Raw genomic sequence first — 26,528 nt, 5'->3', positions numbered from 1 at the left:
CATTTTATCAGAAGTCACTTTGAAAACACTAATGAGAAAAAAATAACACATAAAATGAACACTTCAGGATCAGATTCAGGTGCAACAGGTTAAACCACTCATACATTGATTTGCCGTGGCCAAAACAAGTCACAAGTGTGCAGTAAATACCAGAGGAGGTGATATTGTGACCTGGGCCTGATTAGTCTTTTTACTGAGGTTTGGTTAGTGTTAATGATTAATCGAAGAGATTTAGAAAAAGGTAAGGAGGTGTGAGTAATTTGCATCATTACATTCGTTTTGGTCAAGATACACACACACACACACACACACACACAATGAATCCATGTATCTGAACACACTGAATAAAAGAGAAATGTATGTCTAGTAACATTATTCACATTATTCACATTTGGCAAATGTTTTAGGGGCTATAATATGCGTCTCTTCCTCGGCCGGGCTTACCGAAGGGGAAGCAGGAGCAAGAGAGTTTGAATGAAACACATTGCCAACACTACACTGAGGCACTGTAGACAGACGGTCCTGATGACGAACTTCAGAAAACCCAAGTTCAGCATTTATACATGACCGAGGAGCCTGAGAGCCAGAACCCAAGTCCCCTGGTTGACAATGGCTTTCGATGGTTTGTGTATTAATGTCGTACTGTCACTGTATGGGGGTCACGGTCCAGTGCATGTAGACTACAAGGTATGTAGATTGATGCACATAATGCGCAACCAAGGTTCACAAGCTCGAGTTCAGACCCACATCTGTCCTTAAAACTGCAACCAGGACAGTGTGTCGGTGTGGGTCCACCGTTGTACGGTATTCGAATGTTAACACGACATAATTATGCTAGTGCACATTTACCAACAACATTACCCAGATGAAAAGAAACGTATCCTTGGGCATTTTTCCAACTTGCTGTACCAAACTCGCACTGAAACGTTACTCTTAAACAAGAATATGAACCAAACCATGATCAAGGACTCCACAAGAACTGAAGTACTATTGCTAGTATCTAGATTCAAAGTACTATATTCTTGTCATTTATGAGGCTCATATTGGTGTCTCATCCTGGGTTGGCTGGTTGAGCATGCATTATGCAAATGGATCATCATGGCATGGGAAAAATCTTCACAATATGCCTTCAAAAATGGAAATACACAAATAAAGAAACCAATACAATGTCGAGAATGGTCACATGGTTGCTTCCTTTGTGACACCTGGCAAATAACCGAGCAAACTAAACTGACTAAAGTCTTAAGTATGCAGAACAGGTTGGGGTTGATGTTAAAAAGATGAAGACAGCCACGTAAAGAATGTTCTGGATGTCTTCAAAACACTAAATCCTTGTGACGTTTAAAATGAACAACTTCACAAGACTGCTGAGTCATGAGTTAATTATATCAAGAGTCCACCTATTGATCTTTATGATAGAAAAGACACTAGCCTAATACAACAGCACATTTATGAACTCCATATACTCTTTTCCTTATTTTTAAGATGTTTTCCCTCTAAAGTATTTTGTCTTTCATCATCAGATATCAACAAGCTTTCAAGGCAATCAAGTATTTTTAAGCGCATGCCGCTAAGTTTGCTTAACACAGCAGAGTCAATATTAATAGAGTGCTATTTAAGCCCGGGTTTACACACAGAGCAGCCAGAGAGTTAATGATTGACCAGGCTTTGGTGGTGTCAATATGAAAAAAACAAAACTATGTTGAGATCTGTGGTCTTACAATTGTTAACCGGGGTTTGACAGAACTTATGGGAAAGCCATAACATTCCTTTGATGTGACACTGATGGGAAGACATTTTATGATGTCCATTAACCCGCAGTCCTTTACCAGCCACAAGAGGTAGTATGACTAGCATTCCTATCCTGAGTGCCATTGTTACAGTGAGTGGTTTTTCCGTGGTATTCCCTGGACTACTTGCATGCTAAAAATATGTATCCCACATTGTGGTTTAGCTGTCCAATGTAGCTTCATGAAAAAACAACCAAACTGACAAAACAACCCAATAAAACACAGAACTTATGGAACTACAATCTACTTCATGTTATGTCCATAATGTGGAACAACTTTTTTTATTATTATTTTCCTTTGCAACCAAAAGGGCAATCCTACTGACAACGGCGGGTGGGGGTGGAGTTGGCCTTGTCGGCGAGATGCAAGACTAACTTAACTTTACCTCTCACACACAGTCCAGTCAATTATGCTGACATAAACACACAATAGTGTGATTAGTAAGCAAACAAGCTAGCTTAAGAACAAGTTACAATTGGTCTGGACCTCAAAGGAATTTCAGCTGATTTATACGGTGCACAAGAAATTATAAGACTCTACATATAGCAGGTTTTCTGATGAGTCAAAGTTTTAAGAATAAAACTGATCTTAAAAAAAGAAATAGCATTTTCTTTCTCTCCAATCAGTTGATTAAAAAAATTAATTATTTGTTCTACAGTAGCCCAGAATGGACAAACCACCGTGGCCACCGTCTCCTACACACTTGTAGTTGCCAGTGGCATTCAGTTTTTTGCAATCTGCAACTTCACCACTAGTAAATCCTACACACTGGTCCTTTAATGGAAGTATATTCAGGGCTGTCCTCAACATGAGACGACCCTCTTTAAAATAAACTGCAGTGTAGAGCGTCCTGTTGCTACTGATGGAGGAGACTGTCAAAGCGGAAACAGATTGGTGATTATTTTAAAAATTTCAAATATTGACATCGTCTTCAAAACTCAATTTTCTTGCTTTGCACACATGGTGGATGCACTGTCAGCTAAACACATAAAAACTTTTCACTTTTCCTACTGCTGGTATGAGGCAAATGAACATATTTCCATATACGTGTCTGAGCAGAAATCATTTAATGGATAAACTCTTAAATTTTACTACCTTTACTGTGTGACTTAACATGCTACAGTACACATAATCCTTTCTTTCTTCTCCAGACTTACACCTGCTCTCATGAGTTCAGTTATTCTACCTGAGGGCTGCCCGAGGGCTCCCATACTAATGATGACAGAGTCTATGTTTATGGGCCCACCAGCTCCACACTCATGGGCAGTGTTAGTGCATGTGTGGTGCCTCAGGGGGGCTGGTGTGGGTGGGTTGGGGGGGGGGCACTGGTGGCCTATTCAAACCACCCACAGAAAATAGAAAGCACTGCTTTTCAGCTGGCAGGGGGAAAGTAAACTGGTCTGACCGGTGTGCATGCAGCTGCTGAGGGCTTCAGTTTGAAAAACAGAAATAAAAAATAAATAAAAACTACTTCACCCACTTCCAGGAAACAAAACCCAGCGCCTCTTACCAGAATAAAAGCTGAAGGACACCCTTGGCGTGTAGGTACTTGCCTCCACGATATTATCAGGCATGTGACAGGAGGCAGTTTCGAGATGAATGACACTGAAGGGGGGCTGAACGCCACCACATGAACACTTACGACCAAACACAGGTAGGTGGATAAGTTAAACACACATTCACAAACTTACAACAACAGAGTGGAAACTTAAACAGGTGCGACAAACAGATATATATATATATATGTATATAGGAGCTGTAATTACCTTTTGAGTATAAGGATCTGGGAGAATTCAGGTCGAGGTCCCCGCTGAAAAGGGAGATAAAGTCAGAGGGCATCGCAATCCCTCAGACTGGGAAACCGGACACCCTCACTCAGATGCAGCGTTACGTCGCTGGACGATATTATTTTCTCTCTGACTGTCAGAAAAAAAACTTAAAACTTGTGTTCAGACAACTTTAGCTACTTCAGTTGACCCTGTCCTTAGAGCTGGTTAACCGTCTCCGCCGTCACTTGCCTGCTGAGTGCCCCCCTCGGTCCGCCTCCACGACTCATGTTGTTGTCAGCAGACGACCCGAGCTGTGAGCCACGCCCACACAGAAGTACGCAATACGCACATTACGTCGGGATTATTCATCATGAGTATTATGAGGAGGATTTATTTTATTCTTTTTTTTCCTTTTTTATATATTTTTTGTTCTTGCTCAATAATGCACCATATGTTTAACTGCATGAAGATGTTTATATGATTGTGGAATCTGTTCAATAAGGGGAAAAATATATGATTATGAGATGTATGAAGAATTTTTTAAATTTGAATATGATTTACATGGTCTCTTATCTACTGTAAATATATGTATCTCTGTAGTACTAAGGTCTCATACCTCTGTATTATTAAATACCAGTATATACTGTAACATACTTTTGTACTTGTATTACTGTGACACTATTATTCTACAGTTTTTTTTATCTCTGTCTCTTGCATCTGTCATTGTATGTGTGTTTTAGTTAGTTATAGTTATAGTTATTAATCAATCAATCAATCAATCAATCAATCAATAGATCTGTACCATAACAGGGTCTACATTTTAAAACAAACCAAACAAAAATGTATTACATTAAAATTACTAGACTATTATTTCAATTCAGACTAAGAACCTGCTACACATTTTTGTGCCTTAATCAAATGTAAAAGGTTAAAGCTCAGCCTTGTTGAGCCACAGTAGGCCAACAGCACCTCACTAAGAACCAAGCAGTGTATTCGCTCTTTGTCCTGTGTGAGCCGACCCATCCCTACTGCTCTGCAGCAGGCATTTATTGTCATTGGACCTTTACATTTAGTGATTAATATCTCTTTCTGTTACAGATTATTTACCTCCATATCATGAATGTAAACACAAAACCTGAACCCTAAAAAGTTACAGCGGTAGTAAAAAAAATGAGGGTGACAATGCAGAAGAGGTTGACGTTGGCATTGTACACAGTGAACTCACAACAATGGTAAATTCTTTTAAGATATTCATAACTGAAACATCCACTCCTTCTCAATGCACTGGAGGTTAAAGAAATCACTGATTGATGCTTCAATTGTAGAAAACTACTTTTAAAACTTTAATTTAAGTTCAATTAAAATATATTCTTTTGTGCTTTACGTATCACAAATTAGTTGTTCTAAAAACTTTCAATGTATTGGGGTGGCAGCAGAAGTCCCAGTGATTATACATGGAAAAAATCTGATGATACTAACATACTTGATTAATTTTACCGTCCATTCACAGGTAAAGTGCAAAAATGGTAAAAATGCATTTAAAGGTACTTGGCAATAGATATCAAGTGCGTACTAATGTTTATGATTCGCAGATCTCCAGATCATATTACATATTACTATTTATTTTGACTACATACATGAAGTAAAATGATATCTTGTTGAATCTGATAACATCCAGACAAAGCGTCTGCTAAGCTGTATGATATATGTCTTAGATATCTCAACTTAAAAATCTCATACTTATGACATTCCCATCCTCTCCTCACTGGAGGAACAGGTCAGAAAGGACTGTTTTAGTAAAGGTTTGACTTCTCCTTTCTATGATTTCTTAATTTCTGGTTCCCAGGTGTCTTCAAAGGGAAAGTTAGAAGCATGGAGTAAGGATGTGAATGAGGAAATAATGTTGGAGGATTGCAACACGGTTTGTGAAGATGCACAGAAATCTGTAAATCTGTACTCGTCTAATACTATTTCAATGTAATTGGTTAATACGTATATATGTGACACCAGTAAAATTACAACAATATAACAATATACCAGACATATGTACTACCTGTAACAAATATAAAGGAACCCTTTATCATTGTATTTGGGAATGTGGTGAAATAATGGATTTTTGGAAAGATTTTGAACTTGTACCCTTCAAACTTAAAAACCAAAGAAGGAACATATACTTGCAGATATGTGTATCCTGCAAGCCAAACAGCTTATTGCTCTTTATTGGAATAAAACAAATAGGCCAGGTATCAAAGAATGGGTTAATGAAACAGCATCATGTATTGTATTAGAGAAGATAACTTATTGAGAATACTGAATGTGTTTGAGGAAACGTGGAAACCCTTTATTTCATTCCTCAGAAGTGCAAGCGTTAGAGGTACCGTAACATCAGGAAACCTTATACTTTCTTAAAAGGGATACATGTTAACATTACCTTTGAGACAAGAATGGCAATGAGAGTACTAGAGTGTACACGTATTTTTTTTAATGTTGTATGATTGTATAATTATTTTCATACTGCTACTTTGTTTTGTTTGTTAGACATTATGGTCAGTCTTACGTCCTGTTTTTGTTCAACAGTGTTTACAAAAAAAAAATAATTCTTCGGGGAAGTGATCACAAAACCCTGGACTTGTTTCATAATAAGCAACAATTATCACTGAAATGGAATATTATTTGGCATCTTCTTCATGCTTACTGATTTGACTGTTTATGTTTATGAATTTAATCTGACATCTGAGCTGAATCAGATTAGTCAGATTGATGCAAATACAATATTTCACCAGTATCCATGAATAATGATTTTATTGAATAAAAGCATTTTGGACAAGAGTTGGTCAAGTAAACACAGATGTTTAATTTATTTACTTAGCAAAACATACTGCAGTCTAAATGTGCATCAGTGCATAGCATGAGGATTATCCTCATATAAGATTTTAGCTTCTCCCACAATAGTGACAGATCTGCAACAGTAAAAAAAAAAATGCTAATAATTTACAGACCAGCAAGGGCTTAATATTCAGTCACAAAGTAACAACATGTTGGGTTGAATAAATGAAGCAAGCTAAGGCAAGCAAAAACTGAAGCAAAGCATTCTGTGGGAACATTTCAACCCTCACAAATTGCCAGAAGAAATCGTTGAGAGTCCATTATTTGAAACAGATGAAACAACTGGCCTCTCAGTCAGGCAGTTGCCCCCCTGTTTCTTACATTTGAGTCCAAACAAACTGCAGAGTTTCATCAGCATCATGTCCACAATCTCATCCTCTTCTGAAGGCTGTATGAAAGGAAGTATCACGTCATGAGAGGCTGTTTCTGTAATGGTAACATCTCACTACTTTTAACAACACGTGTACAATAAGACATTTCACACTCATCACGGGTAAGTTACCTTGTGATGTATCTGCTCTTGACTGAATGCCACCAGAATGACAGAGATGAAGAGGTTCAGCACCACAAAGGTCATGAACACAATGCATGAGCCGATGAGGAAAGCACCAAGCACTGGATTGTAATTCAGAACCTGAGGTATCAGGAGAAGGACATACACTGAAGAAGGGTCAGCTGTAATAATCTGCTGTGGTACAATTATATTAGCCTCACACTAACCTCTTTGTAGTTAAAAATGCCAAGCTGCAGGCTGATCATAGTCTGCGCAGCATCCAGCAGAGTGCGATAGGAGTATAGCTTCCACCCATACATCAGGTTAGACTGAAACGTGGAAAGTTTATATCTGTGTTAATAACCATCTTTTTAGTTTGTTCTGTTAAAAATAAAAAAATAAAGCATATGTGTGGGAAACTGCTCACAGCAATGGAGTAAGCCAGAAACATGATGGTCATGACCACCAGGAAGCCTGAAATATCAGTCCAGGCTCGCTGCAGCGTGGCTGTGATCATGTGCAGCTTTGGGTTCAGTCTCAGCAGGTGCCACAGTTTGACTGTAGCCAACAGCACCAGGAAGGCAATCAGATACCCCAGCACTGCATCAGCCTTGGCAGTCTCATGGAAACTCGCATATCTGGAGACAAAGCAAGATAGGACATAGCCTTGTTTTAACAATCTATTGAAAAATGTTTTCAATAAATTGAGGAAATTATAGTTGACTTATAATCTTTTTCTATTCATTGATTTGATGATTTGATTTTAAAAAATTGAAAATAAATAAGCAAAATTCACAATAGAAGAATGAAACTTGTTGTTCATACTAACTTTAAGAATCTTGAATATATACTTCTATGTTTTTTCTTATTTGCTTACTGGTCTTTGTTGTCCTGGTAGTACTCAATGTCCCGCTTTCCCAGTAAAGTCCTCTTGATAAAGACAGACAGCGCGCTCCAGCTGAGAATGATGATCGCCAGCTCGAGCAGGTTCCACTTACTCTTGAAATAAGCCCATCTCTGCTGCTTCATCAGCTTTCCCTGTCAGGAGGAGAGTCTGTGTGAGCAACTTAATTATTATTACTAGTAATGGTACTAGATTCAATAATGATTTCATACCTGGACAAACATGTAATAGATGATGAAGAGGAAGTAGATGGCTTCAGAGGCCATGACGAAGAGGTGAAGCCCGCCAGTCGACTGGTAAAGACGCACGCTCTGAAGCTCACTGCGGAACAGGAAAGCTCCTGCGAGAAGCGAAAGTGACATACAACATGATTCTTATGATATTTAAAGTTTCGGTGCAGCTCTCACACAGAAGCTAAACATGCGCTATCTACCGATGGCTGTGGTCTCCAGCATGAGTGTGACAATGCAGAAGAGGTTGACGTTGGCATTGTACACAGTGAACTCCACAAAGACTGCTTGGGTGTACACATCAAACCAGGTGTTGTCATAAAGATACTGAAGGGATCTACAAAGAGAAAAACATGGTTAAATAATTTTATAAATGTTACACCTTAAAACTAAATTCTCATTGATTATTACAATTTTTGATGATTTATCTTCTGTCAGTCAACTACGTCTGTCATTCTTTTGAGTTAATTTCAGTTAATTGAATGTATTATAATGCCTACCTGCTTGAATTATGTATATCTGGTCCCAGATCTACCACAAACCCTCCTCCTCTGTAGAGCATCACACTGCCCCAGATGGGGTAGGCCCTCAGTTTACCCTGGGACTGGTACGTCCATGGGCTGTGAATGTTCAGTGAAGCGTTATCAGTCAAAAGGTGGCTCCAGGCTGGACCGTAGGAGCCCATGTCCTCCAACTCCCATGAATACGGAGTGTGGCACTCCTGCTCATACTGTTGCATGGAAGGAGCCACGTGGCAGGAGTTTTTATGCACCCTCACCTGGCGAAGACGAGCGTTACCCACCAGTTTGGAGTTTCCATCCGTGATGAATCCTGTAATAGATTTTTAGGTAACAGGAACAAACACATCTTATTTCATCGTCTGTGAAACCATTTTTTGCAGATAAGACAGTTAATTATGTTGGACTGTATTATTGGTCACAATTAACTAAGCCTTTTCATATCTTTTCAATGTTATAGATAATATTTACGTACAGTACTACTAAGACCCATAGGGGGTGATTGGAGAACATTTTAATATGTAGTCCAACATATAAATGTGCAATCCTTTTATATATTATCATCATCATAACTCTTAATATTTCATTGTCAGACCCAATTTGTAGTAATTTTGGATTTATTGTTGGTTCTAATCTACTTGGAGAAAATTTGGCTAAACGGCAATATTGAACTACAATGAGTCGATATATTTTTTTACCAAATGAACTAAAAATGTAAGAAAAATTAAGATAGTTAAATAATTTACATCAACATACTGACCTGGGTGCTCTCCAAACAGGTTGCTCAGCAGAGTTGTGTTTGCCCAGTTGAACACATCCTGAATACTCATACTGTCTGAGATGTCTTTGCTGAAGCTCTGTCGGATGTGTTGGGTCAGAAAGTAAGCGTTGGGGTCCCTCTGACCGTATGCCACCAGGAGCAACATCCACATAAATCCCACGTAGGCTATATCACAAACAAATATCTCACATCTTAGCATGTCAAACTCTATTACATAACTTCCTGTGTTGTTACGTATGTGTACGTGGCTCTCCTACCAAGAATCTCCCGTATGAGGGCGAAGACTTTCTGCTCTTTAATCATGTTGTTCCTCATTCTCTCGATGTCAGTGGGAGGTGGTGGCTGATAGAAACTGCATGTGCTGTCTCTTCTTGCTGCACGCACCGCATCAGGATCGTCTAAGAGAGGAATATTGTATAAACATGTTTGGGTTTTTTTTGCACAAAACAATGCAACAAAATGGAAAACTGGAGAAAAAAAAATGACCTGTGTCTCTCAGGCTCTCATCTATCTGAGGCTCTCCGTACTCCTCCTGGTCAACTTTCTTCAGAACAAGAGCAAAAAAAGCAGCAAAACCAAGAACCTGTGATGGAAGAGATTTTCAGACTTCAATACAAGATGACCTCATAATGATCAATGTATTATAAATACAGTATATATGTTCTGTAGTAAAGATAGAAACTTCTGTGAGGGCCCCGAAAAGCCTTGAAAATGCATATAAAACAATTCATTAATTGATATTTATATTTTCGACAATAAAAACTTGTTGTGACATTTGCTAATATGCTGCGGTGTGTGACAAGAAGTAGCAGAAGAAATGAACATAGTCATTATTGCAGTCAGTACATGACCATGAAATTCTGGATGTTCCAAGCTCACTTAATAAATTCCTTTGTAAACATTTGCAATGATATTATTGTTATCTCTGTATTGTGACCATGAACTGTAATGTCTCTCACCTTCAGAGGTTGAGTGATAAAGAGACTCTCAAAGAAAGAGACCAGCATTGAGATAAGCCAGCTTATAGAGCGGTCTTTCCCGTACGTCAGCCCATACATCATGGTGAAGTATCCCGACACACCACTGGTTGCAATCACCAGTATCCAGCCAACAAACACAAACCACCATGGCAGCCCTCCTTGACGGCTCTTTTTGGTGGAGTCTCCGTTGATGCTCTCTTCTGGACTGGGGCTCCCATCGAGCTGGTCTCCTTCCAGGCTGGACGAGGGGTGATGGTGGTCCAGAAGACCCTTCATTCCCTGAACTTGTTGCATGGCTCGGTTGTAGCTGTCTGGGTTTGGGAAACGAGTAGGTCCCAACAAACCCAGCTCCTTCTCAACATGGCGCAGCTGCCTGTACAGGTACCGGCTGTTGTTGCTCCTCTTTGGAACTTCATCTGAAGTCTTCTCAGGGCTCCCCCACACACTGTTTTCTGTTCACGCAAAAATAGCATTATTCAGTTATGATTTCAAATGCATTTTGCCAATGTTTCAACAAAGAAGTCACCAGTTCAATTGAAAGTTCTCATTGTTAGAAAGTAAACATACCATATTTATACATTACAAATTCAGAGGAATTTCATAATTTACTTTCTTTGAGGTTGTTGCATTATTGTGTGTGTTGTATGTCTTTCAGTACACAAATGAGACCATAATTAGGCCATGTTCAGTATGAAAACTAAAGTATAGCCTTATTCAGACCACCAATAACATCACATCACCATCATCAGATCAGTCATTTGTATGTCAAATAAAACATACAGTTTGTCCTATACTATTTTATATATATATAATTCAATCTTTCAACTGATGGATGAAGACAAATAAATTTTCCCCAGAGAAAATAAATCCCGAAGAGAAAGAAAAAGGATAAAATAATGTATATATTTTTAGATAACAATAGATTTATTCCTCAATGTGTATGTAATTTATTTACATATGTCCTATCTATTGAATGGCCATTATATCAATTCATTCACTTATTTAATAAGTCTGGTCCTCCAAAATTGGAAACATCAAGAGTATAGTAAAAGTTGTGTTGCTGTTTACCTTGTAGATTAACTGCACGTAAACTGAGGATCATTGAGCGATCCCTCTTAGAGGCGTCAGTGTAAAAGTCTCCAGCCGCCCGGTTCTGCTGTCTGATGATGTCCTCCACCAGAGACAGCAGAGTGTTGATGTCAGACTGCTGACCAGGCCGGAGCTCCAGGTCAGGAAGGGGACTCTTCATAGCCTTTGAGAGTGACTGAGCAATTCTCTTTATGTCCTAATGGAGAAACCACATCAAGCACTTTAGACAACAATTATTTTTCATTTCAAATCACTGATAGGGATATGTTTCCTCACCTTGATCACAGTATCTGGTGTGATGTCCTTCAGCTCTTTCAGAGGGGAAGAAGTCTGTGAAGGAGAAACTCGACCAGTCTTCCCCTGTTTAGACGTGTCCGCTTTGGTGGCCTTCTCTCGGGGACGAGTGTTTCTGAAGATACTCACAATGAGGAGATTGATGGGAAACATGATGATTGAACTTTGAATTCCGATCATAACTTGTTGCCAGGTGAACTCGATGTGACCTGCAAAGTAAAGTGTTACTAATTTGAAAGTATTCTATTGTATAATAAAGTAATCAGAATTGTACGTCTTAATGTAGTCTGTAGAGTGCGTTTTGTTACCAACCCAGGTCCATGGTCTGCTCAGAAGGGTCAGTGGGGATGCCCCAGAACATGATGCTGGTCAGCATGGTACACAGCAGTAGGGAAAAACAGCAGGACACTCGCTGCACACGTGTGAAAGTGCTACAGGGAGGCCGACTAATGACAGAGAACCAGATGTGGCCGTCACGGAAATCCTTGGCTGTCTTCATAAAGAACAAGTTACTAGAAAGTATTGAAAAAACAACAACATTTGGATTTGGGAGAAATAATAAATAGACAATGATACACAATCAAGCCAATTTTTTTAAAATTTATTTATTTGTTTTTACCAGCTCCATAGCTGGTCTTACCTAAACCTCTTCAAGTCCATCTCCGATGCGACTGGGAAGACTTTGTCAAGAGTGCACTCTCCTACATCTACAGCCAGCCAGGAGTTACACAGGAAGTGCCATTTCTGACCGCTCTCCAGATCTTGCACCATTACTTTGTTGACATACCTGCATGTATCATCATTAGTTAGCTACCGTACTTATAGCAACAGTACACACTTAACTACAGCCGTCTTGACCTCTAACCCATACCATGCAGGATGTGCTCCTGAGTTGTCATGCCACAGCCTAATGCTCTGCAGATCTCCAAGGGAAAAGTGTGTGGTCAGCAGAAACATGTCCACCCCACCCCTCTCAAACACTGGCTTCTCAGAGTCCGTCAGGTGGTGGGGCTCACTTTCTCCCTCTGTACCCTGCAGAGTTATCGTCACCTAAAACAAATCACGATGGACAGGGATGCCGTGAGATGTGTCAGCCTCATAAATGCGGCATTAAATGTTGACATGTTATGTTTCTGTGAGTCCCTCTAAGCTCTAACAGGCGTTACTGACCTGAGAGGAGGTGGACGCACCATGCCGGTGCCCTGTGCTGAAGTTCAACATATAACGATACTCTGCCAAGGGGTCATTATCCTCAAGCACTGTTATCTTGACCTACAAGTGAGTGCAAAGACACAGTGTTTTTTTCTTTCTTAAATCTGGTAAATGCAATGACATAAAGTGAAGTATTAAATAGAAGATAAATGAAGCAATGAAAGGCATTTCAATCAAAGACCATGTAATAATTAATTGATATATAAACATTGATGCTCTTTACAAAACAAGGTTCAATGCACAAAACATACAATGAGGTCTTGAATCTTGATCAGTTGTGAACAAGATATGAAACACATGTGGGACTCAAAATAGGGATCTTAAGTTAAAACAGTACAGTGATGTCTCAAATGCAAGTGTTAACTAATGAGGTATTTTGCTGTGGAGCAGATAATTTGAGGGTTTCATATTATATATGTGAAGAATGTCTGAATCAGACTTACAAAACGGTCTGGCATTTAGAACTTCACTGAAAGTTACCTTGGCTGAGTCCTGGATGTCTTTCCTGCGTGCCCACACCACCACCAGGAGATAAGCAGCAAAGATGGCCCCCACAAAACACACCACCACAGGATTGTTAGTGAATGTAGCAAAAAGCTCTGCAGTGCGTGACACGTCCACCAAGTTCGGCATGACAAAGAAAGAGCTGCCAAAGAAAGTTAAGTGGTTACAGAGGCACTGAGTGACCAACGGCGTGGTGAGCGGACCGACCTGTACAAAAAAATAAAACAGCTGGTCAAACTTTACAGCTCACTTTTCAAGGATGTTTTATTTATTTTGACTCACGTCAGGACGTTTTATTTATTTTGACTCACTCTGCAGCCATCTTCACTCCAAGAAGACTCAGTTTCATTCCAGTATTTGCACTGGGCAGCGATGGAAATTACAGTGACAGTGGCATTGATGGATTTGATGCCTGGTTCTACAATAGGTTTCATAACAAGGTAGTGCACTCCAACATCTCCTGACCTGTCTGTGGGACTCAGCACCCAGGTATATTTCTCCTCTGTGTTAAAATGACAGATATGTTAGTATACAAAAACACAAATGCAGGCTTACATGTAGAAATTTAACAAATTCTCTCACTGTGATATCAATGATTATGGCAGTTTACATGTATTGATTGTTAGTGTAAGGCAGCCTGTCAAAATTATTTCACCCAAAAAGGATATGAAACCACTGGAGTCACCATCATTAATTAGTAGTATAGATTAAATGTGACTTTCTGTCATATCATGTATGCTACAAAAAGCAAATCTACTAGTTTTAATTTTACCATCCGGGGAATTCTCTAGAGGGATCTGAGTCTTGGCTACATAATTCTCATCATTTGGATAATCTTTACATCCCAGGAATAGCATGAAGGAAATGTCTTCAGACGGCTCCATTTTCAGCACCAGAGTTACATCCGGTGAGGGAACGTCAATTATTAATGTGCTGAAATTGGCAAGGTCCAAGACTGTGCTATTCTCCTGCCCAACGTCAAGCCTTGGTAGGAGAATCTGAAAAGACAGAAAACTTAACATTAATCCGAACAGCCTACGAACATTATCCAAAGTAAAAAGTATCTCTACAACAAATATTACCTCTATCTCCTCAGGTAGGTTCTCTACAGGAATGACAGTGCCATTCACTCTGGTGAGAGAGATGGATCCTACAGTTCCCGTAATGTTTTCCTCCTTCCAAGAATATGGATTTGTCTCAAAACTCATCATCTAGGAAGAAGGAGGCATAGGGTGAACCAAACCAGATCTGATGTGGCCTTTGTCTACAATTCTTGCTTCTTTTTGCTGACAATATGGCTCAGTATTTCTCTCTGCAATGTTCTTTTTAGCTTTTCTAACTGGTCCAGACATTATGGAAGTTCAACAATAAAGAAAACCACAGCTTATACATTCCAAATCTACACAGAGTTCTACATGTACAATACACTTGAAAAGGGGCCATAAACACATTATGATGACAAACATCAGGTGGCATCTTCAAACCCCACTGTAAATGTGTCCCTCTGCTGTGCACACACTTACCCTGACATCCACTGGCTCCCCTGGAGAGACAATGTGAGCGGGCAGAGTGGGGAAGGAAAATCTGGTGGAGCTGTTCTTCTGGACATTTATATCCTGCATTTGCATGTTTTCTGGAGACACTCTGCAAGAAGCAGAATCAGAATTATCTTAGTAATTTCAGAAAACCTTGGTTTATTGTTAAGTAAATGTTTTTGACAGTATCAGTAATCTCTCACCTGTTGACATACACACTGATATGACCAGAATCAATTATGGCAGGCTCTCCATTCAGCTTTTTATTATTCAGCAAAGCACTTTGAACATTGTTTATCCCAGTGAGAAGAAAATCTGAGACTTTTTTCTGAGGAAAAACACATTATATCTTATATCTTAACATATAAACCACAAAGGAATGAGGGAAAACAGATATTTAGCAATAGCAGTGATAGTTTTATCCTTACATTTAATGAAACATTCAAAATATTACTGGCTGCTTCAACTATTGGTGTAGCTGCTTGCACAACTTCTCCATCATCTCCGCCATCCTGATTAACACTGATAGCGTTGAGGGAGGAGCTGAGGTCTACCAACAATGAACTCGCTTCTTCCTGGAGAGGAGATAAAGCGACAGAAAAGATTAGAGTTGATTTACTGATGAACATATATTATACTTAGAGCAACACATTTTATTTATTGGTCAAAATGCTTCACAACCTGGTCTGCATGTTGCTGCTGATTGCACTTATTAAGCTCCAGAGTTCATTCTCAAAAAACTGAGGTGTATAACATCTTTCTGTCTTCATTTTTTGTTTTGTGACAATTCAGAGGTCATACACCTACTGGTGTTGCTATACTCATCTGAATGTTAAAGATACAATTCTCTTCTAACCTAAACCTTTTAGGCGAGGAAGGAATGAACTCTTACAGTGTGTAGATTCTATGTAACTTATAATTTGAAGTATGTTTTATATTGCTGACTGTACTGTACTGTACTTGAGCAGTGGGACTGAGCTCTTCTGGGCGCTGAGTGAGTCCAGCCACAGCTCTGGCTGTCACTTGCACTTCCTGAGTTGTGTTGCTGGGTGAGTCCAGCAGAACTGTCGTCATTTTGGTCAACATTTGCTCTCTGAGCTGAAAGAGTAGGAAGTGCTGATTAACATCATGGTGCTCTCCGCTTGACTAACAATACAAGTTGCACTAGGCTCACTAATATCATTCTCTTACCTTCGTCCTTGCATCCTTCTGATCTTGGCTGGGCTCTGTATTCAGCACATCAGACACTGAAGTAAACATTTGTCCGAGAGCCTCACCAGAGAGCAGACCCTGCTGCTCTAACTGACTCACAGTATCCTCTACTGCAGATTGGAGAGCCTCCACAGAGGTGCTGGAGCTGCTTTTCCGTACCTTGAGGAACATAAACAGACTTTTTCTATTTGTATTTCTGTAATGCTCCTTCTTTCTCTAAGGTACATGATTACTGGTAGATGACAAACCTGAGTGGAGATAGTTATGGTGGCTTTCTTGTCTTCATTTTTCACAGTCACCACAACAGACAAACTGTAGTTATTGTTCTTATCTCCGAGTGGCAGGAAGACAGATTTCACCTCATGTGCATTACTGCAGCGCAGATGTTTGCCTTAAAGATAAAAGAGACAATTTTGTAAAACGGTTGTGATTAATTCTCAAACATTTATCTGCACATAGGTTGCTAGATGGCCAAAGCACTAAAATGAATCACAGAAAGTCTTCTTTCTTCTTTTCTTCGTTCAGCAGATGAATGTAGAAATGCTAGTGTTAAACTCTGAGCATACCTCACTCCGTACAGTAAGGGTCAAGTCAGGGAAGTAACAATAATCAAAACACATTTTTTTCTCTTTATTCTCAACCAAATCCAAAACTTGTTTTACTCTGGGATATGTTTGTAACATGCATATGCAACTAACTGACACAAATGATATGGCAACATGTCTGTCTCAGATGCTGAAGCAACCTGTTTCAACCTCAACTCCTCCATATCTAACATCAACAAACCTTGATCTGCCTTTTCCTCACTTCCTCCCAACAGATGTATACTCCTGCTTTCTTCTCATTCTTTCACAATCACATTCTCACCTGTGTCTGTTTTGAAGCAATACAAACATCCTGTAGAGCAGAAAGAGCTCGCTTTGCAGGTAATGTCAAAAGCATCGAGAACTGTTCCTGTCGGTGGAGAGATGCTGCAGAAGGGGGGGCTGGGGTCTGTAGGTGCATCAGCTGTTACCCCCGAGACCAACTGAGCAGCTGGTTCAGTTGGTTCAGGACCTGGTATAGGAAGAGTGTACTTTGCAAAACCTGGCTGTTTTTTGCCTGTAAAAAAGAAAAACATACATTTTGTAAATCAGCTTCAAAGCCTTGAACAAAAAGGTGTTCAAAAGCGCTATCTAAAAATTGACTATGAGCTGAAAACGCACCATAAGCAATCACACTGATGTTGTGCAATGTGTCCCTCGAAACTTTCAGATGTTGGCTATTTATGACATATTCAGTGTTGCCATCCTGCTTCTCAATAGGTGGCCTTCTTCCTGCTCTGGAGTAACATTTTTGCAGGTCATCCTGGAAAAAGATCATAATAAGGTTTGACACTGTGATTTGTTAATCAGAGTTTCAAATCAGTCTGAGAGCTGTTCCAGACTTACCGTCAAAGGTTTGGGGTCCTCAATATACCAAACTACATCTGGGCAAGTTGTCACACAGCTCAGTCTTAGCTTCACGTGGTCACTCACATTTATCGAAGCACAATTATCACAACTGCGAGAATAAAAGTAAATATATAACTATAACATGTTTCAATTATAACTCAATAATAATAATAATAATAATAATAATAATTTTGTATGTCAAAAACCTGCCAAAAACCTGCAGAATAATTATTTTGAGAATATCAGAGCTTTTTTTTGTAAATTGTCGCCTTCTACCTGATGGTGACATCTGTGAATTCCTTTGGAGCAACAGTGATGCACTTTGAAGCTGAACCAAAGTCACCCCATTTCCTAAACCAGGTTGTTCTCCTCACAGTTAAAGCATATTTGAAAATATCAAAGGGATCTGGAAGGCACTCTTTTTCTATAACATGAGTTTCTTCCATTGTTGTGTTTGTGCATTTGCAGTTTCCTTCTGTACGGAAAGAAACAGAGGCAGGACTTTAAAATAGAGATTACAGTGCCGCTGTCATATAGACAAATATGAACCACAGCATTATTATAGCATATTTACAAAAAATAACAACAACATAATGAAACCCATTGAACAGAGCCACTGACTACGACATTAGAAACTACCACCTAACTGAGTCAACACTCGTTTGACACAGTGGGTGTGTTTACATGTGCACTAGTGTCCCAGCTAGGATCAGATTTTTGGAGGTGTGTTTGTTGTTAACATGTAAACCGGTTTTGAGACCTTAGGCAGATTCCTGATCATTGTGATGAAAACATGATGATTAAGCTAGTAGTGGTGACCTACACTGAAATTAAACTGAACATCCGGCACCAGTTCTGCTGGAATGAGAGTGAAAGTTGGACACTTGTAAGGATAAATTGCTTATCTTCTACTACTGGTGGTAAAATGGGAGAACCAAATCCAGCTGTGTGAAAAATACAGCAGTGTCCAGAAAGCCAGAGACCAAACTGAGGAAACTCAGTTGGTACAGAATAACAGACATAGCTGAATGGGGAGGAATGAAAGCCACACTTGAGACAAATGATCAGAACCTAGATACTGTTAGAATCATGTATGCAAGGAGCTGAATAACCAGTTTTTTTTTTTGTCATGTTGGATGGGAAATTCATATCCTGGTAATTAGACTATGACTCATAAGGTGCATGGAAAAGTTCTCACAGTCACAAATACTAAAGCCTCGCTGTTCTAGGATGTTATTGTTTTGGATTGTCTGTGTTTTTTTAATTGTGTTCACCCCCTGTAACTACTTTAATTATGATTCAACTGTTAAAAACTAACACAATTAAAATGCTCAGTGATCAATTAATTGTTGCACTTACTACAATTCCATTCAAATGTGAGTCCTTTGCTGGGTAGGTCAGTTCCAGTTACACTCAGTGTGAGACTCTGGTTGTACTCAACCACAGTGTCTGGAGTAGCAATTATTTTCAAGTCATTAGAGTCTTCGACATTCATATTATCTGTCTGTAGATGAAAACAAAGTGATTGAGCTGGTACAGAAACAAGTAAACACCTGTACATACATTATTTATAATTAAATGTTCATTATTGTTTGAAATTAATCTTCTACATACTGTGTCTCCATGTTCATTTGAGGAACGATCAGAGTAATTCTGGCAAGCCTGAAGTATGTTCTCTAAGTCCACATCCACATCAGAGGCAGAGAAAGCATTCAGGGCTTGTACATTCACCTTCAACAGTCCTTCATCAAAAGAGTTTGGATTTAAGAGCATTGAGCGTGCATGTATTATTTACTGTGTGTCATTCATTTAATTAGAGTACAGCTTAGTCTCTAAGTACCTTCAAGTGGGCTGGAGAAGGTATAAGCTTGTAAGCTACCATTGAGCATGTCTCTGGTCTCAGAGAGAGTGTCCCTGGCTCCAGTCAGAGTGAAGAGCAGCTCCACAGGAGCTCCTCTCTCCAACGACACCCCAATGATGAGATCAGCAGAGTCTGGACACTGACCTTCCTCTGCTATCACCGAGGCCTGCAGGCCTTCGATAGGCTCCCTCAGACACAGCTCCAGATCAGTGGACACTGGGTGGGCTGTGACCCTGTTAGAGGCAGTTAGTGTCAGGTTGTGGCAGCCATGTCCAACCTTCTCCACCACACTTGCACTCAGCGTAATATTGTGGGGTGTGATTCCTGTGTCCACGGACAGGTTTGCAAGTACATGGTCTCCAAGTTGAATTGTGTAGGAAACATTTGTACCTATTCACAGAAAAAAGGGGGGTCACATTATTCTGTATTTCATTAAATAATTTTTTTGGGAAGCATTTATCACCCTACTGTGTTAGAGTGACTCACCTGCCTCTACCATAACCTGGATCTGAACAGGCCAACCATGGAGCGCATTGCATTTAGTGCCATCTGTTGACATATTCCTGCTATAGCACTTAATGACACCAAACTCTCTAACAGGCTCCTGAACAGTTATGGCTTTCTGGGCTGTAACATGCCAGTCACTGGTAGAACACTCCACTCCAACCATGAAAACACCGGGACGGCTGAATTTGTGCATAATAGTGCTCTCCATCCTGTGAAACAGGAAAAGTTAATGATTAAATACAGTTAAACACAGTTACACAAATCTATGACTGAAGGTAAAGTCTTGCTCACTCCACTGGGCTGTATGGATCAATAGTGTGGCCATCTCCAGCATTCAGTATGCATGTAAGGTTTCCCTGAAAAGGATGAAGGAGCCACTTCACAGTGATGGTGACATTATCAAAGACAGCCACCAGCTTGCTCATCAACAGGTGGAGTCCTGAGAGGAAATGACACCGTCAATTTGAATTTATGTTCATTGGTACAATAAATATAACTTTTTTTATTTATCTAAATCCACTTTTCTAATTAAAAACAGTGAGGCAATAATTTGACTGAGTTGGTCAGCTTGCAAGTCCAGCTTGAGAGGCTACATAGGTCTTTTGGCAAAGTACATGAAAAGGGAAGAATAGAAAATTTGGTTGAAAAGAAGAAAACAAGACATACAGTACATAATCTGAGAGTGACAACATCAACCTCAACTTTGGCTAACTCCAAATGGGCTGTGAACTGCACATAAACCTAAGGAGACCAACTATGTATGGCAATAAAACAAATCAAATATATTGCTAGTTACTGTAATATGGCAACATTTATTTTGTCTACTCTTCTCCAGAATAGTGATCCATAGTATCATTTTAGAGAGGAAAATGCTAAGAGAAAAGGAAAGGAAAAATCTGACCATGTTTGCAGCGGTACTCTACAGACAGGTAACTTCCCAGCACAGGACAGGGTTCACCAAAGGAGCTCAGGTCCACTGGAGCCTGGCACGCCTGCAGTCCGCGGCAATGGGCTGTAATGGCACAGAAGTCAAGTAAATGGCAATGTTTTGTGGACTGACTGAGGGGCCTTGAAAATATTGTTTTTGTAATTTTAAAAAGCACAACACTATTCAATTGTCATCCTACTGAATTTAAATAATCTATAACCCTCTAATGAAAGGGTCTAATATCTCTTTAAAGAGATGTAATAAGCAACTATTTGCTTAGTAATTGCATGAACTCCACCAGCTTAACTAATGCCACTGATATGATGGTGAATGTATATTTACACCCAAAGCCCATCTATTCAGCTCCTAGAAGGGGATTTATCTAATGCCTTTTCTGAATGCGTAATCCATTTGTCTGCAGTCACAGGGCAATCATGGTTTTTGTGTTTGACACAAAGCACAAAAACGTAGGTTGTGATATGATTCTTTTTAGGTTTTAACTAGTACTTTTGTTAAAGGTGCTTTAAGAAAGCCGAATGTGTCCCCGTAAATTTGACTGTAATATGCCTTTAAAACAAAAGAGGAGCAACCAGATCTATACATGTTTTTATCATAGCCACTTTTGTGTTTGCAGAACATAAAAAGGCATTTCATGTTTATTAAAAAAACGTTTATATAATTCATAATACCTGTTACAGAATCCATCACATCTATCCAGCTGCACTCCTCCTGAACGGATGTGGGCGAGGCAGTGAGTTTGGATCGGCAGTAGTGAAGTGTTTTCCGTCCATAGAAGCTGTCATCTATCTCTATAACTTGACCAGAACCACACTGCAATGTTGCATTTTGGCCAGCACATGCGATAGATCTCCCAGAATCTAAAGGGGGAAAAATTATATAATTCTACAAATAGAGCAAACACAACATAAGTTTAATGGTATACGGCGATTTATTTAGGAATGCATACCAAACTGGCAAATGAAGTTGAGTTCCTGGCTACAGTTCCCTGTGGCTTCCCACTGGAAGCCTGAATGTCTCATAATATGTCCGCAGGCATCTTGTGCATCTGGCATGTTCATCCAGTTACTATAGCTGACATCTGAGCCATCCAGCCATGCAAGGGAACCTGGGAAAGGACCAAATTACACCATTTATCTTTTATCTTGAATTCTGTTACTTGAGCAAAATGCTGCAGAAGACATTGTCACTGCAGATGTTAAGACAAGGTAATTCTCCATATCTTTTCTCTCTGGTAAGTTAATTGTTAAGATGCAATTTAGGGACCATAAAACAAAGCAATGGATTGAGCTGGCTCTGTAAAGGGGAAAAAAAGACACATTTGTAAATCAGGCCACTTGACAGCAGCCCTATTGAAACGTTCAAATGAATGAGAATTATCTCTAATGACACCTGCTGCTTGAGGGAGATATCCAAATGTGCCAGTCTTCTAACAAATGTCAGTAAACAAACACATTAAAGAGGTATACAATGGAAATGCAAGCTGCCAGATGAGATAGCAGCTCAGGCGATAATCTTCATTTCTGACATGTTTCTCTCAGTTATTAGATAATCATTGATCACAGATGTGTAAAAAGATAGATACCAAAATGGTAAGTTTTCAAGAATATTGCAGGCTTTTATGAATAATATTTAGCACTTTTATGCCAGCTGGCCTATATCATAGCACTCAAATACATGTAATTTCACAAAAAATCTACATAGAGCCATTAAAGATCATGCTGTGTCAATTCCCCTGTCCACATGCCCCTCTCACCCTCAGTGGCAGCAGAGTCGAGCGTGAGGTTTGGAGCTGCGGGTGCCAGACCAAGCCACCAGTCCTTCCCCGGCTCCAGGTGCTTCTGAAGGAACTGCTGTGTTTCATCATTCAGGATGAATGCCAGGTGTCCCCCGCCTCGCTCACACCATTCTTGGGAACTGAGGAAGGATCGCTGCAGACCCACAAACTCATAGCAAGAGTCATCAAACCCCTCCTGGTGTTCTGGGCAGGAGAGAGCCTCTGTATCCTCCTCAGCATAACAAGCCCAGCTGAGGAAAAGAACCATGAGAGCCAGTGTGGACAAAGTGGTGCTTTCCATGCCTGCACCTGTACACTGGTGAGACTCTCTGGTAACATCACGTCTTTAAAGGGCACTGACGTCAGTGGCTCTGACACTCAGCTCTTTAGGATTATTTCTGACATTAGGATGACTTCCATGATTGCTGTCCAGCTTTGTGTTGTGGCCATAATTCTTGTGCACAAACAAAGCTCAGGCCTGTAGTGAAAGGGAACTAGAGCCCACTGTCAACAGCCACTAATTGCTCCTCTGCCTCCATTAATGTCGGGGTCCACAACCTGCAGAGTGAGATAAGCTTCTCATTCAGACTTGTTCCTACCATGAAAATGTCAATCCTAACTTTAAAAGGAGCCAGAGGCCTTGACTGTCCAATGGGTCTGTTGTTGTTCAGACTGATATGGTTGAACTAAAAAACATTAAAGCTAAAAGATGGAAGCCTTTACCTTTACATGGGGTTAACTCCCTAACTAAACATTAGTAAATAATTTGTTAAAATGTTACAAGCACAGGTGTTACTAATAACTTAACTGCATTTCATTTGTGTATGCCATTTTAAGACTATAGGCCTTTTTTCCTGGACGGAATTTCATGACATGACAGTAGGAAAGGTTAAATAAACTATTGCTGACTTCCATTTAGGTGCGTTGACTTCAGGGTCCTGGTACTGTGCATGTTGGCGCACTGCCACACGGTTGTGTCTTACTTGGACATTTTAATAGAACAGCACTATTGTTATTGTTGTTATCAGTAAAACTTGCTGTGTGAAGTCAAAATGGACCTCTTTCACAGCAGCCACGTTGACATGAAATGGTAGGGTAAACACAGCAGGTGTTACCAATGATACTAATTAAGGTTCTGTTCCCTTCAGGTCAAACAGAGTGTGTGTGCTGCTGTAGGCTCACCAGAAAGGCTCTGCTACACTAAATGGAGCTGGACCTTGATTATCTTAGATTTAATTATAATAATGATTAGTTATCATTGGTAACACCTGTGTTTACACTACTATTTCATGCAAAATGGCTGCTGCAAAAGACTTAACCTCCTTTATTTTAAGAAACAGCTTAAACAGATAGTTCTAGTTTGATATATAAATATAATAAAACCTCTAAAATTAAACCATAAGCAAAGTTCATAAAGGTCTGCAACTATTTTAATTTATTAACTTCAATACCTCAAAATCAATCACTCATTCCCAGTGTTGGGTTAGTTACTCAAAAAATATATTACTCATTATTCTTTTAAAACGTAATATAATTACTTTACTTATTACTCCCTGCCAACAGTACTTAGTTACACTACTACTTAAATTACTTTTCTGCCACTTCCCACAAAACTGGTAATTGTGTCCCTTACAGTGACTGGATTGTTGCAGAGTGACAACAGAAATAATATTGTAAGTGTAACTGTAATGTTATTACTGACGTTTATTAGTAATTAGATACACTACTAGTTACTGGGGACAGTAATATTATTACTAGTAATGAGCTATTACCCAACACTGCTCACACCTCATTGACTGAAACCCGTACAATACCCGGATGTTTGACGTCATATTAGTGAGCCGAATCTCTCTGAGGACATGACTTATTGAATAAACCAGTGAGGATTTTAAGAAACGTCCCACAGTTAACCGGACGCCGCACTTTCACACAACATGTGGGCTTGTAAAAGGAGCCTGAGCAGCACAGTGACCTCCGTCCTCCGGGTTCTCCGCAGTGATCCAGTAAATGCACTTTATTCGTCTCTGCGCCACAAGCAGCGCCAGTCTGTGATGCAAACAGCGGCTTGCTAAAGAAAACTTGACGCTGCTGATCGCTCCTCGTTTCTGCCTCCTCCGCAGGTCGTCGTTGTTTCGGGCCAGGTGCAGAGATGTCTGTCCACGCAGACGGACGGTGAGGTCCGCATCGCCAAGATACTGAAGGAGAAGTTTCCGTCAGCCTCGTCGCTCAAAGTTGTGGATATATCGGGTAAATGCAGAGTTATTTAGTGTGACACCACATCCGGTTTGGATGCTGGAAAAAAAAAAAAAAAGTGTATCCTTATTGTTTCCCCTCAAGTGAACCTGATAAACTGTGAAGTAATTATGTGTTAATTCTGTGTGAGCTTGTTCCAGCTCTTGACTGAAGTTGTGATGTTAACACTGCATGCAATGTTCACACCCCTAATACTTTACCTTTTCATTAAATTGATATATTCCAGATGTTCAATGCATCCACAATTTAGATTATTATTTAGATCTGTTGTTGGAAACCAGGTGGTCAAAACAAACATTTGGGAAATGACAGTGTTGTTTGTGTTGTTTGTGTTTTCCTCTGTTGTGTTCAGGTGGTTGTGGGGCCATGTACGAGATCCATATAGAGTCCAGTGAGTTCAAAGGAAAAAGGACAATCCAGCAACACCAATTAGTCAATCAGGTAAATCACTATAACAATCTGCCTGGCACCTTACCTGTGGCAGTGTAAAATAATGAGTAGAACAAATCTTAGTTATTTATTCTTTGTACTTAAATGTACTTGAGCTTGTGTGCTGTGGTCCATATCTGTCTGTCAACCATGCTTCTGTAATTTTACATTAGGGATGTACGATATGGATTTTTTTGCCCAGCCCATATGATAACCTCTTTCTCTTGGCCGATACCAATAAGATAACCAATAATTGCACATTTCTGTATTTTAAAAATAAGTAACATAAAGTTTGTGCTCACCTGATGGATGATTTTAATATTCCACAGATCTGTTTTAACCAAATCTAACTGACATCACTATTGTTAACACAAGATAAACAAACAACAGATCTGACTCTTTCTCAAATTTTCATTTATTTTTTTCTAGTAAAGTTGATCACGAACATAACATACACTGGCTTTCACAGAACATAAAGCCCATACAAATTCAAAATAAATGTGTATTACTATTATTAATGACTGATTATCTCCTGAACTTTAAAGAACATGTTTGTGATGAACATGTGTGTTTGTTGAAGCTGAATTTTACTCATTCACGTTGTGTTTTGTCCTCTGCAGGCACTCAAGGAGGAGATTCAAGGAATGCATGGACTGCGAATATTTACTGATGTTCCAAAACATTAGAGAAAGTCCATCCATGACTGAATGTACAGTTTTAAAGAGGATATTGTGTATTTAAGGAATTCCATGATAATTGTTAAGGTGCCAGTGACAGCAGGACATGTTGTCAGTTACACATTAACAGTGTGAAATGTGTAAGAAATGTAAGATTACACTAAGTTATCGTTTCTTTTTCTTTTTTTTAAGTAGTGACATATCTGCTACTCTACTCTGTATAAAACTGGTGAAGGCTACAATACGCACAAAATGACTAAATGCTAGTAAAATGTCAAGTCATGTAGATTTCTTCCCAATGTGGGGTCTTCTCAGGGTTGATAATGATGCTGGTGTAGTGATATGCATTTGAAGAAGTAATAAATACAACCATCCTGAATAGCGGAGGATTGCTACAAACCCAAAATCAGTTTGTGGAGCATTATTTTGCAATGCCACTAACACAATG

The 26,528-nt window shown here is 39.6% G+C and overlaps 3 protein-coding genes across 5 annotated transcripts in view; 1 reads left to right on the top strand and 2 right to left on the bottom strand.

Annotated features, from left to right (window-relative positions):
* Window positions 1-3,849, bottom strand: part of nfat5b (nuclear factor of activated T cells 5b) — a 34,961-nt gene extending 31,112 nt beyond the window's left edge. Inside the window, exon 1 of one of the 2 annotated variants that reach the window (XM_051378992.1) lies at window positions 3,557-3,849. In XM_051378992.1, the coding sequence (XP_051234952.1) occupies window positions 3,557-3,629 (73 nt within the window). In that variant the 5' untranslated portion in view covers window positions 3,630-3,849. The remainder of the gene's footprint in view (window positions 1-3,556) is intronic. The other variant, XM_051378993.1, reaches the window with a different exon arrangement.
* A 2,495-nt stretch (window positions 3,850-6,344) lies between these two features.
* Window positions 6,345-24,557, bottom strand: LOC127351705 (polycystic kidney disease protein 1-like 2). 2 transcript variants are annotated; one of them, XM_051379506.1, is made up of 41 exons: window positions 22,701-24,557; window positions 21,894-22,052; window positions 21,616-21,804; window positions 20,900-21,010; window positions 20,290-20,437; window positions 19,978-20,207; window positions 19,471-19,881; window positions 19,245-19,372; window positions 18,990-19,134; window positions 17,907-18,105; window positions 17,628-17,739; window positions 17,403-17,544; window positions 17,065-17,298; window positions 16,446-16,588; window positions 16,177-16,356; window positions 15,946-16,083; window positions 15,414-15,560; window positions 15,189-15,313; window positions 14,974-15,094; window positions 14,533-14,661; window positions 14,223-14,448; window positions 13,762-13,952; window positions 13,427-13,657; window positions 12,905-13,006; window positions 12,606-12,784; window positions 12,375-12,521; window positions 12,047-12,246; window positions 11,717-11,943; window positions 11,420-11,636; window positions 10,331-10,803; window positions 9,858-9,954; window positions 9,629-9,769; window positions 9,351-9,536; window positions 8,573-8,903; window positions 8,276-8,409; window positions 8,055-8,182; window positions 7,816-7,976; window positions 7,366-7,576; window positions 7,166-7,267; window positions 6,948-7,079; window positions 6,345-6,833 (listed from the first exon to the last, which is right to left on the bottom strand). In XM_051379506.1, exons 1-41 carry the CDS (start codon window positions 23,020-23,022, stop codon window positions 6,672-6,674), a joined length of 7,491 nt encoding a protein of 2,496 aa, XP_051235466.1. In that variant the 5' UTR covers window positions 23,023-24,557; the 3' UTR covers window positions 6,345-6,671. The 2 variants fall into 2 exon arrangements, with proteins under 2 accessions (XP_051235466.1, XP_051235467.1); XM_051379507.1 differs by having other exon boundaries at window positions 17,907-18,102.
* Window positions 24,558-24,559: 2 nt separating this feature from the next.
* On the top strand, window positions 24,560-26,486 carry bola3 (bolA family member 3). The gene is made up of 4 exons (XM_051379510.1): window positions 24,560-24,724; window positions 24,842-24,968; window positions 25,327-25,415; window positions 26,024-26,486. Exons 1-4 carry the CDS (start codon window positions 24,656-24,658, stop codon window positions 26,087-26,089), a joined length of 351 nt encoding a protein of 116 aa, XP_051235470.1. The 5' UTR covers window positions 24,560-24,655; the 3' UTR covers window positions 26,090-26,486.
* Window positions 26,487-26,528: the final 42 nt, after the last annotated feature.

Source organism: Dicentrarchus labrax, unplaced genomic scaffold (genome assembly GCF_905237075.1).
Source record: "Dicentrarchus labrax unplaced genomic scaffold, dlabrax2021, whole genome shotgun sequence".
Classification (NCBI taxonomy): domain Eukaryota; kingdom Metazoa; phylum Chordata; class Actinopteri; family Moronidae; genus Dicentrarchus; species Dicentrarchus labrax.
This window is presented reverse-complemented; position numbering and strand designations above follow the sequence as displayed.